At 40.2% G+C, this 18,195-nt stretch overlaps 2 protein-coding genes across 2 annotated transcripts in view; one reads left to right on the top strand and one right to left on the bottom strand.

The window, feature by feature from the left end:
• Positions 1-196: 196 nt before the first annotated feature.
• LOC117744520 (DNA damage-inducible transcript 4 protein-like) lies at positions 197-1,753 on the bottom strand. The gene is made up of 2 exons (XM_034552872.1): positions 1,459-1,753; positions 197-1,245 (listed from the first exon to the last, which is right to left on the bottom strand). The coding sequence occupies exons 1-2, from the start codon at positions 1,673-1,675 to the stop codon at positions 740-742; spliced, it is 723 nt and encodes a 240-aa protein (XP_034408763.1). The 5' UTR covers positions 1,676-1,753; the 3' UTR covers positions 197-739.
• Positions 1,754-1,878: 125 nt separating this feature from the next.
• Positions 1,879-18,195, top strand: part of spock2 (SPARC (osteonectin), cwcv and kazal like domains proteoglycan 2) — a 32,375-nt gene continuing 16,058 nt past the window's right edge. Inside the window, exons 1-3 of the mRNA XM_034552869.1 lie at positions 1,879-2,321; positions 2,775-2,840; positions 8,933-9,242. Of these exons, the coding sequence (XP_034408760.1) occupies positions 9,054-9,242 (189 nt within the window). The 5' untranslated portion in view covers positions 1,879-2,321; positions 2,775-2,840; positions 8,933-9,053. The remainder of the gene's footprint in view (positions 2,322-2,774; positions 2,841-8,932; positions 9,243-18,195) is intronic.

Consider the following 18,195-nt stretch of genomic DNA (forward strand, 5'->3'; position numbering starts at 1 on the left):
ACGTTAGCATTCTAACATGCTCACAATGACTGTTAACTTGCTGATGCAGGTGTAATGGTTTTCATGTTCACTATTAAAGTCCAGCATGTGATAATTCAAACATTTGCTACGAGCACTAAACACAAAGTACAGCTGATGGTTATTACTTTTGCAGGTTTTCGTTCAGTAACCAAAGTATTGGACACAAGATGAAAAGTAAGGGGACAGTCAGTCATTATAATTATTTTGTACATCAGAAATGGATATAATGGAAAATCAACCAATAAGTGTTTAGACATTTTACTTTAAACATCAGATTTGACCTGACAATGGCACTACATGATATGTTAATCACCAACGGTCTTTAGGATTCATCCTCTGGGAATTATGAATATCTTTTATTGCAGTCCATATAACTTGCTGAGATTCTGGAGCAAAGGGGTGAACCAACAGACTGATTTTGCCATCCCGAATGCCACACTGTTGGTCACACATAGTATACACACACTCAATTAATAAAAAAATAATGTATTTGTTTGTTCTTTCAGTTTAAAATACAAACGACATATTTGACTATCAAATACATAAGTTGTTCCTTTTTAAGGGTGTGACTTTACATTCACAGGAAAGAAACTAACCCATGTTTAAACATGAATTCATGTTTCAAGTCACCTGCATAAGACAATACTTAACCCGCCAGCCGCCTACAGTAGGCCTACATGGGAATTAATTTCATCTAATCAGGGACAGGAGCGCTTGGTCAGCAGCACTCCTCAATCAGCAGCTCCCCTGAACAATACAGTTTCCTCTTGACAGCCCTAAAGCTCGTACTCAACCTCAAACTGTCCTGGTTCCTTGCAGATGTCTCTGGTGACTTGCTACCCTTGAAGAGCTTCTGAACCTTTGGCCACAGTCCACTGGACTCGAGCCTCAGCACCAGGGTCACATGGAAGGTTGAGACCAGGGTGGCATCCACTGCTATTTGGTCTACAGTAAATAGGGAGCCCTGATCCCCCATGTCCACACACAGGTCAATGAGCGCTCCTCTGAGGCCGCAAGGCTCGCTGATGGCCAGGTGCAGCAGCTCTTGGCTGATATTGTGCAGGAGATAGTCGGGTAAAATGAGTTTGGAGCAGCCCAGGATGTTTGAGGCATCGTTGAGACTTTGTGTTATTGTTGCTACAACCTCAGTAGCCAGCACTTCCTCCAGGGGATAACAGAAGAAACTGCTGTCCAATTCTGACAGGGAAATTTCTGCCACAGAGCCTAAAAGAAAAGAATACAGGTTAAAGTCTTGTCTGGTCGTGCAGGACTCACTAAAAGGAGGCCTCTGCCTACTTTAACCCCTTTGCTCTTTGTCAGTTGATGCTCCCTCCTTTCAACTAGTGCAAATCAACTGAAATAAAACTAAATTACATTGTGGTTACAATTTGAATGAACAGAATGGAGCCTCCTCATACAAAAGCCTGCAATGCTCACCAGTTTCACTTCTGCTCCACTGATGGTCAGCTGTGGTCGTCTGATTGATCCCCTTCAGCTCCGTCAGCCTCTGCAGCAGACTGCCCCAGGACAGTCGCTTTGGACCCCTGTCCTCCGCTGGAGAAGGAGGAAAGCTGCCGTCCAGGGAGTGATTGCTAGAAAAAGACATATTTACAAACAAAGAAAAAAGGATGCTATTGTAAAAAAAAAAATACATAAAAACAAGTGCTATGGTATCCTCCAACTGTTGGTCCGCTCTCACGTACCAGACCAGCTGGAAAACACACTGCAACAATGGAACAAAGCGTTATATACAAGCCAGGATGCCCCGCCCTCTCTATTTATTAACCAATGAGGTTTCAGCTCACGTATTCAGCTCTCTGACCTCCCTGGTAACACTTTTGGTTACTTTGACTAAGCAAAGGCCGGGACACCTGACACTGCAGGCGTCCGATTTCCAACCAAACGTGTATTCATAACGTTATTTTTTTTCTACAATAGTTTGGAGTGAAAAGTAAGAGTAAATCGACCAATCAGTGGCCGTCGTCAAAAGTTCATGAAATACTGGTATGACACACCCTCTGAGTTTTGGGTGGGACAAAAGATATGATGAAAGAGCTGTGGAAAGATTCACTTCTGCCCCTGGCAACTCAAACTGACACGCACCGCACGTATGTCTCGTGTTTTCTGTAACTGATCGGAAACGTGAGTGCTGACCTTATTTTATGTTTAAATCAATGCATTGGAGTCACTTTATGAGGCTCTCAAAGACCGTTTATATCCCGACGCATATACTCAATACAGTTCCTCCAAGTTGCAGACCAGTGAAGTTCGGGCCACAATGTAATATTTGTTTATCTAAGGTAACTTTTCTGACACCCCCTGCTTAAAACCCCGACCTTTTGTCCTTTTTTTTCCCCCCAAAAGGATTAAGATCTATATTTCCGTTCAAAAGGTTGTTGTAGGCCTATAGATTGAACATAGAATCAATACTTTTGTTAAATGTGTGCCCCAGTTTATTGAAAGCACACATTTAACACATATGTTTCATGATTTCCAAAAAGCTGCTATTCTTTGAGAAACTGAGAGGAGGCAATCTGACACACACACACACACACACACACACACACACACACACACACACACACACACACACACACTTGTTTTGCTTAGGCTCAACATTAACATTATCATCATCCGTTGGTCAACGTGTTTACAGTATTTTTTTGTTTTTGCATGCGTGTGCTTTTAAAAAATCAATAGTTCATACAGTCTCGTGTGGTCTTCTACGGCTGAATTATTGCTTTGTGTTTCAGGTGTGATAGAGATGGGACTGAGGCCTACTGTATGGAACTTAATGAGGTGCTGCAGGCCAAATGCAGGTGGTAAACAAATACACGACTTACTGCAGCACACTATAGCTCAGCCCCAGTACCCCTGAACACACACTGGCTGTACGTTGAAGAATATATGACATCTAGAATACATAGAGAGAGGGAGTTCAGATTTTATTGTTTTAGCATTTTTGCTCTGAAGAGACATCGGGTGGAAACCATACGTGGAAAAGCAAGACTCGGTTTATTCCTGTTGTCCTTACTGGTGTAATTCGCTGCATATGCAGATGGTGGCGACTTTGTACCAGCTGTAAAACAAAGACAGTGAAGAAGCTTCAATCAAAACGGAGTGTATGTGTGTGCATGACTGCATGGAACATGTCTGTGCCTGAGTACACTTATTGTTTTGAGTGAATGTGCCTGAACACACGATCTTTGACATGCATCCGTTTATGCATGCATGGTAGTCACAACTGTGTTTATTCTGCTTCTTTACTGTGTCACTGCATATTAACAGAAGCAATGTGTCTTTTAACTATGCTTTAGCTTTTAAGCTACACTATTTTGGGCAAAACATTATTTGCATGACGTCATTGGAAAATAAAGTAAAATGGATAGAAGGAAATAAAGATTGACAGGCATTGTGTTTTACAGTTCAAATAGGCCCGAAAGAGCTGTTAGGCGAGCCAGCCTTGGGCTATGTAATTCATATATAATAAATCAGCTACCAAATGGATTCTTAAGAATGGATTTTTTTTGGGAACAAGTTGCTTTATCTTAGGTGCTCTGTAGTGCATTACAAATACAACCATTTACTTCCTATATTTTTCTCTCTATAGATCTATTTGTTACAGTAATTGGTGTGAAAGGAACCAGAGCATTTGTGAGGCACTTAAATGGAGAATGCAATATATTTACACATGATTTAGCTTAGATACAGCCTTCTCTTCCAGACTCTTAAATATGCTCAGGTTGTTAATTAATTCAGGAGGGGGTAAAAGGGTCCCTGGAACGTGTTTGCCAGGCTGTAGCTATAGCAACAACATGCTGTTTGTGAGCGGGGTCCAAGCTGTAGTGTCATAATATTGTTTGCCTTCTGTTTTCATCATTGCTCATGGCATGAAAAGTGTGGTAGTTTGGGTGGTAACGCTGACAATATAAATCTAAGAAAAGAAGAAATAAAGTCATCATTACATCGCCATGATAAATATTCAAGCAAGTAGCATCTACTTCCCGTGTCATCTGAGCCCTGTGTTTATCTGTAAATCCTCACGCTCCAAGTGCAGGACTCACTGCGACACCTGAAGTTGGAGCTTGTACAGTGTTCCATTTAGGTTTTGATTTATTGCCGGAGGAAGCAGAAACAGACCTGCACTCTCGAGGGGGGCGAGAGAAACAGTGATGTTTGGCAAGTTTTGCTGAGATGCACTCTGCAAAGCATTTAGTCGTTACACAACACATTCAAATAGCCAACACTTTTTGTGATATTAGCTTAATGGAGAGTTAGGACATCATTTTTGGTTGACCTTGAATTATTAATAATAAGTGTGTTTTTGTTTTGTTTATGAGCTAAGATTAAACCAACTGAAAAAGCCCTTTGATACAAATGTAAGCTGACTTCCAAATCACATTCTATTAATGTTTTACTTTTAGCATACTGCAGCTGCCTTTGCAAAGTATGTACTATTGCCTGCAGTATGCCTTCAATTGGGACATATTACTGGGTCATAACTTTGGAACTTTGAACCTTGAACCTCTTGCTCATATACGTGCAGAGGATTGTGGGTAAACATTGCTAGAAAATCATGCTGGCTTGCATCATGTAAAATACAACCAGATGTCATTGGACAGTCTGGTATTTTGGGCATACTGCATTTGACACACTATGTATTGGAACATGCATAGTGTGCACATATCAATAGTATGATAGTAAGGGTATTGGAAGCACAGGTAGCCTTATGTACTTCCCCTTCTCTTGCCCCTCCCCCATTTCACCTCTTTTGATGACATATCACTTCCTAGCTTTGGGTCAATAGGCTTGCACATTGACAGAGAACCACCATCGCACTCTACCGATTAGGAACACAATACATGTGTGCAACCATGTCAAATAAAGGCAATTTCATTTTGCAATTTTGAAGGAGGCATGCATTTTATTAAAAAAACTAAAAATGTTTCAGAGAAAGTTAGCAGTAGTGCAGTGTAGTTTATATAACAATAAGCCCTTGTCACAAAAGCCATAAACAGGTGTAACTATAACATGAATTATGGCTCTGTTCCATTCAGGTGGACCAGGTCCAGGTATTGCTGGCTCACTGGAATCACTTAACTGTGACAAATTAATTTGATCAATTACATCTGTGTTTGCCCTGCTATGACATGCTGTAAAAAGGGCCTTTATAATGGAATCATGCAAAACAGGCAGACAATTAAACAATAGTGTAATGCCACACGCATGTAATGCACTTTCTGTCTGGTGTTCTAATGCATTGTTTAACTTTTTGACGTGTCTCATATCAAGTTGTTTTGTCTTGTGATTTTCATTTCAGATTAACTTCCCTGTACTTGTGCTGTATAAAAAATTTAAATCAGGCCTTTAGATTTGTTGTTGTTATCGGCAGGACATGAGCACTGAATGCAAATGTGATTGAGGTATTCCCTTGTTTCTCTTCTCTGACTACCGACTTGACATAAAACACCCGAAGGAACTGGATTATTTGCAGTTTCCGGTTTGTGTTATCGTGCCTTATCATTGATATAGATTGAATGTCATCACACACAGAAGCTGCATTGCGTAGTGACAGGTGCAGCAGTGAGAAAGTCTATGCATATATGATGAACCACATGACATCAGACAGAGAAAAGGATCCTGATCATTATTTATAACTACTCTTACCGTGACTTGTCCCTGAGTGAAGCTATCTCTCATTTTAGAACCATGTGCATTATTTAGAAATGCTGCCAATGTTTTGCTCTTTGTGTTTGGTTTGGAATTAAACGAGACTTGTCGGGCTGTTGTGACTGCTCTTTGAATCTGACAGTTTTATGGATATCATTCATATGTTTAATATATTTTACTGGACTAATTTTAAATGTGCATTATAGTTTCTATTACTTTACGTTGAAATAACAGTTCAACATTTTAGGATTTCTTTTGCAGAGTTGGATGAGAAGATTAATACCACTATTTGTAAACTGAATAAGAAATTAGCGCTGGCAGCCAGTTGGCTTAGCTTAGCACAACGACTGGGAACAGGAGGAAACAGCTAGCCTGGCTCTGTGCAATAAAATCCACCTCCCAACACCTAAAAAGATGAACCCTTGTAATTTAATAATCTCAGCAGCGTCTAAGTAGTCCACCATTGACGTCGACTCAATGAGTCGCCCATGGCTACCAAGCATTATTGTATGTCTAAGCATGAAAGGCGGTTTTTGATGACATTAGCCACCATCTTTTCTCATTGATCATTACATTTCTAGCCAACACAATAAGATTCCCTGTCTATGCTCCAAAAAACATCAGACCTGAAGCAACCACACTTGCGTGACTGACAGGAGCGTATTCTCCATAGCTTTTATAAGGGGATTACCTGAAACCCCCATCGCTGGGTGACTCTAGGATTAGCCGGGCCCTTTTTTCTTTAACTTGCTCCAATACATGAGATGCACATTGTTGGCCTGCCATGTTCTGCCCTCGTCCCTCCAGATGCCTGCTCTGTCTGTGGGTTCATGAACGGGCCTGTGCCTGACTCCCAGTGCAGCCGCCTCAAGCTTTTCACCTAATATGTGCCTTAAAGCATGCGTAATGTTAACCACAAAGCCATTTTGCTTAATTTAACTCGCTGCTTTTAGTTTGATTAATGTCACTGAGGATGAAGCTGGCTGATTGCAGAAGCTGCTGAGCGATATGTTAAAATGCATCAGTATAAATGTCACTATGATATTAGTTTATAGCAGAGGGTACACACCGAGTCCAGTTCAAACCAACTGCATGAAGCAGATTTGATGTTTGCACACATTTTTTTGGGAATCAGAGTGCATAGCTGTAAAAAAGGAACATCACAGTATGTATTGCATAATGTGTGTATATATTAGGACATGCTTTGTTGCTTTCAGTCACTGATTCCATCACATCACAATCTCTGCATTGTGTTCAATTTGAGCAACTTCCTCTCTTTCGCTTTGCTCGGAAACTTGATTGCTTTCAGCTGAGAGATTAGATGAAGTCCTGTTTCCTGCATGCATGCACGCGTTATTAAGAGGGCCTCAAAGACACTCTCTACAGGATGAAATAAAGATGGCATCAGTTAATCCAGCATTTCAATTACAAGCTGTGATTTACTATGTGCCTCTGGGGACTGACTGAGACTGTACTAAGCAGAGATACAGCAGGCAAGGCAGATACAGTCAGACACTGTAGCGCGGCACTATGAAAATGCCCTGCTGCTGGTATTCTATATCAGAAAGCACTGCCATAATCGTTATATGAACATAGCAGAACGGAGCTCAACAGCAAACTAATCTACTAACCTCTTCTTCGTGTCGTCTCTTTGTCAATCCAAGTAACAATTCTGAGGCAGAGCAGCAGCACATAATTCACTTTTCTAATTTGATGTACAATTCAGTATATGTGTCGCTGTTAAAGTGGCAACGTTTCTTAAGTTATTCTCTCTTTATGCAGGGGTGGACATACTGCAATAAAATGTAGTCTAGTGCAATTGCCAATCAGTTTAGTTTATTCCAGACCACCGGTTCACAGTAGCATCACACGTCAATACAATAGTTATGTCATTAAAGGTTCCCTTTCTGTTAAGATGTGTGATAGAGATTTTAACTCAGCTCAGTAATAACAGGCTACATTGCATTGAGTTGTTCCACTACCAAGGCCTTATTATGTACACAGGCTCCCTGTCACGGCTTACTGGGACAAAGCCATCGTTAATGTTATTAGTTGAACCTGTGCTTTTCCTGCAACGACAAATGTAAAATGTCTGCTGGGAAAAGGACTATTTCAGAGGCCATTCATAAAACAAGGATTTTTAACTGGTCTGATATCATCAAAGGAGTCAAGGTCTGTGAAATACACATCAAACATAAAGCTCTGTGGATGAAGTTGCGATCTATACCATGATGCTGCTTGTCCAGAAAACAACACATTGATGTTTCTAAAATATTGTTTTGTGTTTGCTAAAACTATTTTGGCCCGTTATACTTTAAATGTACAGAACCAGTTACTAAAATAACAAGAAATGATTAGTAAATCAGATTTGCAGCTCTGATAGATGCTAACAATTTAAGTTTTCACAAGACTGTATTGCACACGTCTGATATTCACAGACCACTTTAAAACGTAAATGCAGTTGTTCTTAGTTGAGTCTGCATAGTTTGATTACTATACATTTTTCAATTTCTTTCGATGAAATGTGAACAGCAGTGTCCATACATCCGTCTCCATGACAACTGAGCGAATTCCATCCACGATGAAGACCAAGTGATGTGGTTGAAGGCCCTGGAATAAAATAGTGGACCTTGAATTCTTTAGTAAAATATTGTAATTCAAAATAAATACGCATAAAAACACAAAACCGAATAATGGAATATATTACTTTTTTTTAAAATTCAGACTAGATTGGTTGAGATTGACTTAGATGGTTGATCTTCAGAAAATAATCGTAATAGGTTTATTATTTTTATTCAATCATAAAGTAAAAATACCAACCGTTTTTAATTGGGTGGATTTGCTGATTTTCTTTGTCTTATATGATAGTGTTTATGTTACTTATTTTTCCCAATTTCCTGATATTTTAAAGACTAAATAATTAGTCAGAGACTACTTAATTCAGACTGCCCCACATAACCAAACACACTTTCCCACTTGAGCAGCGGGGGTGTAGGGGACACTTTATTTTTGAAGGTGCAGCAACACCAACGTCCACATTAAAATACAAATAAATCTGTGATATGTTGATATGAACAAACCAAATACCGTCACAACACAGGATTTACCTTGAATACTCTCTCTCTCTCTCTCTCTCTCTCTCTCTCTCTCTCTCTCTCTCTCTCTCTCTCTCTCTCTCTCTCTCTCTCTCTCTCTCTCTCTCTCTCTCTCTCTCTCTCTCTCTCTCTCTCTCTCTCAGCAGCAGAAGGAGCATCATATAGGCTAATCAGCTGGTAGTTTCAATCCAGCCTCAGCATCCTCTCCCTCCCAGAAGAGGAAAGCCGACAGCCGGTGTGCACGAGGTGTTTTTTTTGTCCGCTACCATGGTGGAAATTACGGATATCGCGTGCCTTCTCGTCCCGCTGGTGATGCTCGTGGGGTCTACCTTCCAGACCGACGTGAAGAACGTCAAAGAAGGGGAAAAAACTGGGAATTTCATGGAAGACGAGCAGTGGCTATCCACCATTTCACAGTACAGCCGCAAGATCAAGCACTGGAATCGGTTCAGAGATGTAAGTCCGCCGTGTTGATTGTGAGATGCGCGGTAATGCGGTATAAGACGCTCTGATGGGGAAATACGCACGGCGGCCATTCAGAAACAATAATAATAGTTATCGCACACTTCTAAACCTGTATACTACACACAAACTTGGTTCTTATTCCCACACCGTAGAAACACACACTTTAGAGCAAATGTTTAAAAACGAAAACATATTCAGTTATAACTACTTTGGCCATCCACTTTGTTTGGATGGCGAAAATATAATTTAGACCAATAAGACGATAAAAACAGAACGTATAGCTTATAGGAGGGATTGTGTTTTAGGTGTTCACATTCACAATATGCTTTAGCTTGAATGAATGTCCTCTTCATGCAGCCTACACATTTGGCCGGATTTTGTCCTTGTTTTTAAAGAATTTCTCAAAATGTATACATGTCATGTGTATCAGATAGTTTGGGATAATGGCAAAGGGAAATGGTTGTCCCAATGCCATACACAGACTGGATGTTTGACTTATCTTACTCTTCCAAATTCAAGATATCTAAAGTGGTATTTAATTAGATAGCTTTACCAGGATTGCTAGGTCAAAAATGAAGCCACACTTGCCCACTTTTAGTATATGGGCCCTTGGTTAATTATAAGCAATTAATGTTTCAGTCCCACTTGCACAGCAGGAGCAGTATACCTATTCCATCATACTGTCCTGAATATGGGTTACCTCAGATGTGTTTCCAGACGTGTCCCGGGAGATTTCACGAACAAGAGAATTATGCAATTAAAGCAGTGAGGCGGGGATTGATGGATGTGCATATTCACCTACTGAACAGACTGGGTTGCAGGGATTCATTAAAGCCTGCAGGCTATGGACAGTGATATATTGCTGTGTCTGTGAATGTATGGACATGATTTTGCTTGCAAGCTCTGTGAAATGATTACTAATGACCCCAACGGGATTTGGACAATAGTGCAGTTGGATTATGTTCCTTATAACTCTTGTTAATTGGGTTTTAATAGATCCAGGGTGGTAACTATCACGTGATGGGTATCATTATTGGATTTGAAATGTGAGCAGCTGGCTTCGGCTCGAGCATGCATGAGAACAATGCGTTAGCTTCTCAAGAGGAGAAGCCTTGACAAGTAATAACCATCGCAGAGAGGCTTTGGGGTCATTTTTGATCCGCATTCATACGCCTCCTTATGGACATCCCAGAAGAAAAGGTGAATGTGTGTGAAAATTGGCCGCTACCCCTTCTGGGATCGGATTACTTTGACTGTTACTTAAGGAGAATGTCCTCAGGAACTGTATTAAGGGAATAATGAAATTGTGGGCATGGAAAGATTAAGTCAGAATTATTGTGGGATTATCACTCACTGGATGCTGCTCTACATTTACACAGCTTTGATCCAAAATGTTAGAGCGGCAACTGAATTCAGCACATTGTTATTGGCTGTGCAAAACAAAATCCCACCAAGAGTGAATTGAAACCAAACACAAACAGAATATGTGGAGCATCCCAAGGTATAAACAGTTCTTCTTAACTTTGCTTAAGGGGTTGCCATCTAGTATAAAGATGTCACTTGCTCTGATTTCCCTTTTTTCCCTTTGATTTATCATCAAAGCTGCTGGGTAACACAAACAGTTCCCGTTGCACACTGTCTCCTTTATTCCCAGAGGTGATTGTCTTAATGTGCATGTGTGCACGCTGCATACGTGTATGATCCATTCTACACACTTGCAAGTGCAGAAGTGTGTTTGTGTCGGGGCTGTTACATCTGTGCGTGTTACTGCGTCCGCCAGCACGTTAAAGAGCAAGAGTGGTGGTGTCTCTGGTGATGATGATGATGATGACAGTAGAAACATCAGAGAAGTGAACCAGTGAAACTCCCAGGGGGAATCGCCAATAGAAACCACTTTGATTTCAGCTTGCTGCCGTAGCAACAGCAGTCTCTGTGTTATGGTGTTGAAATGGAGCATGCATCACTGAGGGTTTGATGACTCTATCCCCCTCATCTGTCCTGCTTCAGGGTGGAATCAGAGGAAACATCCTTTATTATGATTATTTTTTCATATCCTTAAAACTGCAAACTTCTTCCACTGAAGCACGATCTGTGCTAATATTTCCTTGGTGATTCAGAAGGAGAGCTGCTGAATATTGAATGCAATGAGCATTTAATTGTTGTTGCTTCGTGTTGGTCTTTGAGCAAAAAATCAAATCTGAACCAAAAAATGTGCAGTTCAGTCTTTGGGAATTATATGGTTTATGTATAAAGGGCTGCCAATGACACAGTTATAGGTATTCAGATTACACAAATTGATGTTGACTTGCACAGTCCTCTGAGAGCTGAATGTTGAATATTAATCCGACACTGGAAAGCAATAATCAAAGCTGCACAACATGAAAGACGACCTCTTTCATTCTCTCTTTTGCATGTACACAAACACACACAGATGAAAATAAAACCATCACACATACACAACGCATATGCTTCAGAACACACACTGTAAATATTTCATATTTATTCTCTTATGAAATGTAAAAGCAGAATCTGGATTAGAGGCTCTTTCTCTTCCAATAAAAATAGCTACCACACTTCAATTCAATCTATTTCACAGGAAGGCAACGCGATTAGATTTAATAGTTACAGTCAACATGTAATAGAATGGGATACCTTCAATCCTTTAATCTGACAGGTGCACTCAACATTTCATTTCACTAATGCACCAAATCCAGGAAAAAAAGAAAGATGGGAACGGGGAAGGCATTCACAGTAACTGAGTTCAGAGCTATAACCCAAACACTTTGTGTTATTTACTCAAATCTTATAAGACATGAAGTACTGTTACTTGAAATTAAAACAGGTATAACATGGAATCAATTTATTTATCCTCTCTTCTAAACAAGCAGAATGTTATTACTCACAATGACAGCTCCACTCCACAGCTCTATAATGGATGAATGAAAGAGGGAGACATAAAGTTTCTAGAAACAAAATACAGATATTACATTTAGCTGACACTTTTATCCAAAGCAACTTACAATCATGTTACATTCATACACTGTAGAAACAGCTACAGGGAACAACTCAGGGTCAGGGTTAAGTGTTGTGCATCAACTAGGGCGGGGATTGAACCACCAACCCCCTGATTGAAAGACGGACCTGCTAACCACTGACCCACAGTCGCCCAGATATAGTATAATACAAATAGATCTTGATTTCATCATGGACTCACTTTTACTTTAAGACCAGACACTTAATGAAATGTGTTCAGCACACAGACATTCAGAGACTCAATTATAGGGGCATTTATATGTCAACTGGGATCATCTCACCAGTCTAGGCACTGTCTATTCTCAGTATGAAATTAAATGGCTGGAGACTAAGGCATTTTATGCATTGCGGATCCAATTGTATGTCTAATAAAGACAAATCAACAGTAAATTCAATTGTTGTGCTCAACTTCCCTTGTAATTAGGATACTGTCCATGAAATTACCAAGCTATGAAATTGGTCTGGTATGTTTTATTCCTGTTGATTCAAGATTAACTCAGATACAAGACTAGAAATGGATGATGATTAGGACTGTAACTCACAGGAAGCTGTTTATTGTCAGCATCCCTCACGCATGCATGTACTGTACATGAAAAAAAAGAGCTCATGTTTATGATGTGGATTTTGGTTCATATTGTTCTTGTTCTCTCTGCTTCCCACCCAGCGCTGTCTGTGCCTGGTAAACTCTTATCTTATAAACACAAGCCTCTCCACTCTGGACCACTAAGTACCAATCCTGACTGCACCTCTTATACATTCACTTCACTTTTAAGAGAAAAACAACATCAGATCCCTGTGTAGTAAATACGCAGAATGGGGGACGCATTTGCGGAAGGTTTTGGCTAACTGGCAAGAGCATTTGATGAGAGGTTTACCAGCCCTGCGCTCAGACTACACCATGCTCTCTGATGTTTGAAAAGACTGCCACTGATGCATTAAAGATATCAATGATGATAAGAGTTCATCAGAAATCCATTAGTCTATCTTGTCATACTTTGTTATGGTAGGAGTCGTTTCTTATCATACTCCAGATTCTTTATGGAGCTGCAATTGTCCAGAGCTGTGTTGGCATATATAGCAGATGGATCTCGATCACATCCAACAGTTTTGGGAAGGTTGGTCCGGTTGTTTGGGGTTTGGAGGGACTACTGGTGCGGTGTGTGGGGTCTTGTTCTTTAGGTGGACTGTAATTGAGTAGAAGAAGAAAAAAGAAACAGCTTTTCATCATGCCATGCTTGTACAGCTACAGCTGATCCTCACTGCAGTACAATAGCCACAGCTGAAGGGCACAGGTGCCGCAGAGACACAGGGAGGGGATTCTATATGTAGTGAAGAAAGGTGATAAATATCAAATTTCTTAGCAGATGCAGTCGTTTATGAAACTGAATGCAGGTGTTACTAATAGCTGCAGAAAAAAAAGACACTTTTGTGCATCATTCTTCCCTAAAGATGCTAGAAATGCCTGCACTATAGGATTTCCCATGCATGATTCCTCCGCGTGACCTGCTTCTGTGTTGGCTACACCTGGGAGTCGATATGCCAAATGGATTGTTTGCTGCGGAGAACACCCGACAACCAGGAATCTGCCTGTAAGGCGCTCTTTGTGGGATACTTCCAATGACCTTCTGTAGATAGAAAACCTTTATGTGCAATAAATAGCCCAATCATTGGCAGTAAATGCCCCAAAATTGTTTGAATGGTGTGTCAGTGTGATGTTAGTTTGTATAAATTCAGATAAAAAACAGGAGAGTTTGTAACTGTGTTTCAGGATGAACTTTCATATTCGAAAATATACTTACATTTTTATGAGATTGCTTGGGGCTCCAATAGGCACAGTAGCATATCCAGCAGCATTTTGAAAAAGTTAGAAGTGGTTCAAAAAATAGCACAAAACTGGATACTTGAGCACCTGAGAGCTATTGAGGGGCTTGTTGAGAAAGTGTAAGCTGTATTTAAAGCACACACGTCCAGATATACGCACACAAACCCACAGTGTTTGGAGGGGAGATGCTTGTTTTGAAACGAGCTGGTCATGTCGGAACTAACTTGAGACAAGTTTGTTATTTTGAAATATATTGCCAACTTTAAAGGTGCAAGATCCACGATGGGGAGTATTTTGATTGCCTCTCAACGACTCTCAATGTACCGGCAGCTCATAGCTAAAGGTGCTAACAGCGCTAACAGTGCAAACTAACCAAAAGAAACGCAGTAGTAATGTGAATATATTTTAAGTGCATATGAATAAGCTGACTGGACTTGTTCGGCACCAGACGTGACAGCCAGTCTGCCTTTTCCACTTGATGAGCCGTGTCTCAGTCCTTTGTTGCTGTCGATCGGGTTGAGACGCTCTTATTCTATTACATTGTTTTAGACTCCCCTGTCTCCAATCATTGGCTGATTCTTATCCTTCTTGTTGCTCTTACCAAGGCAACTTCATTGATTTTCCATTGTTGCATGTCTGTTTTTCAGTTGAGCTTGGCTTTTTCACTCTAGTGTGAAGGTTCTCCCTGTGTCTAACAGATTCTCCTGTGAGATGCAGACTGTTTTTCTATTCTCTGCAGGGCACTGAATTCACGAGGGCTGATTTTATTTATAGATAGCGAGTGCAGGGCTGGCATGAGTGCACAGAGACGTTGTGGACAAACTAGGATTTTCTAAGCTGCAACTATAGGTGTGTCTGTTGTGTGTGACTTGTGCATAATGCAAAGTGCATTATGCAAGAAAGTTTAAGATTTGCATCAAAATTTCTGTAAAATTCACTGAATCCAGTCAATTTGTTGTCCTGTGCCTTTTCTTATGTATTTGGTGAAATGGAAAAAAGAGTACATGATTGAGTGCAATTTTCAGCCAGCTTTTGTATGTATTTGTACCTTTTATCCATCCTTTGATGTCAAAGTATTTCTGACGTCACTCATCTCTACTTGAGCCTGAGGAGCGTATGTGAAGAGCCTTTCATAAATGAAGATAATTATTGGTTTTACATGCCACTCACTTCAGTGTAAACGTGAATGAATACCTTTTGTCCAAAATCTTTGGTATGAAACGATTACTCATATAACAAAGAGGAGGAGTGGAATGTGGACAACAGACTTACTATATGTCTATTCATCTGTGTGTTTTATGATAGAAATGGAAATCTATCCAAAGCATAAGAAATGGACTCTTTGATCTAGGTTGTACTTGCATTTTTATGTTCAACCTGGTCCATTAAATCAATGTTTCGCACACACAATCCAAATCTGACCACAATCTGAATTTTGGTCAGACTCAAACTTTCTTGCCATAAGGTCCTCAATCATTCTCTGTCTCGTGTTTTCAATGTGTGGCTTAACATAGTATTTGAAAACTCTGGGATGATTAGAAAAAGGAACCCTCTGTATTGATGAAGTCAAGCTTGCTGTCATTAAACCCAGAGCGGAAATATGTTTGGCAAAGCTCTGTGTCAAATTATCGCAGGTTTAAATGGGAAATGCAGTTTACAATTGTTGTCCCCAGAATGGAAATACACCTGAGGCTCTGCAGTTACAACATATTCCCAAAATCAACACAGAAATAAATCAGGATATCAATTAAATAGAAACCCATGTAAAATATTCATCAGATTTGCTTCAAAGTCTATGTTTAACCCAGGGTGTAGAGAGTCAAACTGCTCTTTAAAACCATTGCTTGAAGAGTAATAATTTGCAATTTTCATGTTCAATTAAGATTCCACACAAAATAATTCTGATTCAATTGGAGCAATTTAAAATGGTGAAATTATCCACACAAAAAACAAGATTAGATAAAAGATAAGCGTTATTTAGGCTTGTAGAAATACGTGGAGCCATGGATAAAAAGTTTGTTCCTAATAAAGACAAATTAATAATAATTCAATAAGACAATTATACTGAGAGTAATGTACTTTAATCAAGAAATAGAAATGGTGAACTGAAAGATTAAGAAAAACATAAACACGGTTGGGTGTAAAGTTTTGAATAAGTCGTTAAAAAAAAAAGAAAAGTCTAAACAATAGAAAAGGTACAAGAAACACATATTGTGCCTTTAGTTTCACCTATTTTGTTTGATTGGTTGGTATCAGAAAGTGTCAGGAGAAAGAAAGTGAGAGGAGCGAGACTTCTGGTCGAGAAGGAAGAAACAAATCTGTTGTGGAAGACAATTGGGATTGATGAAAAAAGAGACCTATGTTGAGTAAAGGGAGGAAACATAGTTGCAGTGATTAGGACGTGCACTTGTCTCTATTTAAACTTGGTTAATTAGGCTGAGCGTTAGTGTTTGTATGTGTGTGTGCACACAGTACCAAGTATAACTGTTCAACTGTATGCAGCTAATTACACATATTGGTAGCAACGGCTAGCAGCTTCTCCGAGTTAACTTCTGTGAATGGTGGGAAAGGGAACGAGTCAAGTGTGAGCTTGGACCCGGCGATGCATTCAAGGTCAGACAGACCTCACGGTGACCAAGAAAGGTTCCTCTGATGAAGACGCCTGTGGGCCGTTCAGAGGCTACAAGGTCAGATACAGCTGTTGCTGACCGGAAAAGGACTGTTGGTACGCAAAATATGTTGATATATAAGCCAATTCGTTTTTGCACATTGTTTTCAAGCAAATAAGTTCCATAGAGGTACATTTGTTCAATATTACTTCAAAGGTTGTTGTTTTTTATTTTATTTAAAGGAGGCTAATTTGTGATATTTGTGTTTTTATTTCTTTTATAAATTGTACTTTCCCAGTCCTCCAGCTTACATAAGCAGTGCTCTTGACTCTGTCCTGCAGGGGAAGCAGACCAGGTTCTCAATGTTTGATGCTCTGCAATCTTTAGGCATCAGTTCAGAGCCCTGTGTGCATGCAGAAATACAGGAATCAGCATTCTTGCGTCTTGTGCCCTGCAGCCCAGTGTGCATGCAGATAAGAGGAGAACATATCGGATGAGAATATTGTTAAAGGGGTTGTTTCATCTCAGGCTTGTCTCATGTGATCCATAAACCAAAGCGGAGAGGTTGTGTGAACAGCCGCTGAGTCTTAGTGTGAATCTCAAGGTGGGCGGAAGTGATACGGTGCCGTATGTAGCATCGCTGCTGAAGACAACCTCGGGCCAATGTCATGTTTTTATTTGATTTGGGGTTATATTTTATACTACAGCGGGATCCAAAAGATCAGTGGTGTGTTTCCAGAAGATTTGTGTACAATATAATATTAGTGCTTTTGTCACGGCAAGAGGCACGGTTAAGAAAAATAGATGTTTGTTTATTTCTTTTTTTTATACCTGAATCCGCTGCAAGTGCTTTTTTTCACTATTGAGGATTGGGATGATAAGGGAAGTGTTGCTGCTTGCTGATCAGCCCATTGATGCTTTCCATGTCTGTGAGAAATCTTCCTCCTGATACATGGTCAGCCTCTTGTCTTTGAGGGTGTACGTGCATTTACTTAAGGACCATTCATTGTGGATGGCTTGCAGCCTGGTCCTCGGTGAAGTCTCGAGGGAGATCACAGCAAGGAGGACCTTCAGTGTAGAGTGGCATTCAGTCTCATTCTGCACAACAGGTGACTGATTAAATCTTCGCCAGTCTACACACGTCATTCAGTAGATGAAAAGTGCATTGTGTCAAAAACACCCATTTGTGTAAGTTCATGATCCTTGTCAGTTGAGAGCAAAGGAGGACGTTGTGTGACTTAAGTCCAGAGCTTGCCGCCTGGCTTTGATGAAACTTGAAACACTGTTTTGGTTTTCATCAAGAAACAAACACACCAAAATCAATTATTTTTGCATAAATTTATCCTATGAGCACAAAACAGTAGGACTGGGTATCCAATTCAGAGAGATTGAGGTCTGTGTGGGCGGGAATCCATGACTTTGATTCACGAACCGTGTGCACTTTGTAGCTCTGTGCTGTTCTGCATGGGTTTTATGAATC

The sequence above is a fragment of the Cyclopterus lumpus genome, chromosome 15 (genome assembly GCF_009769545.1).
Source record: "Cyclopterus lumpus isolate fCycLum1 chromosome 15, fCycLum1.pri, whole genome shotgun sequence".
Lineage (NCBI taxonomy): Eukaryota > Metazoa > Chordata > Actinopteri > Perciformes > Cyclopteridae > Cyclopterus > Cyclopterus lumpus.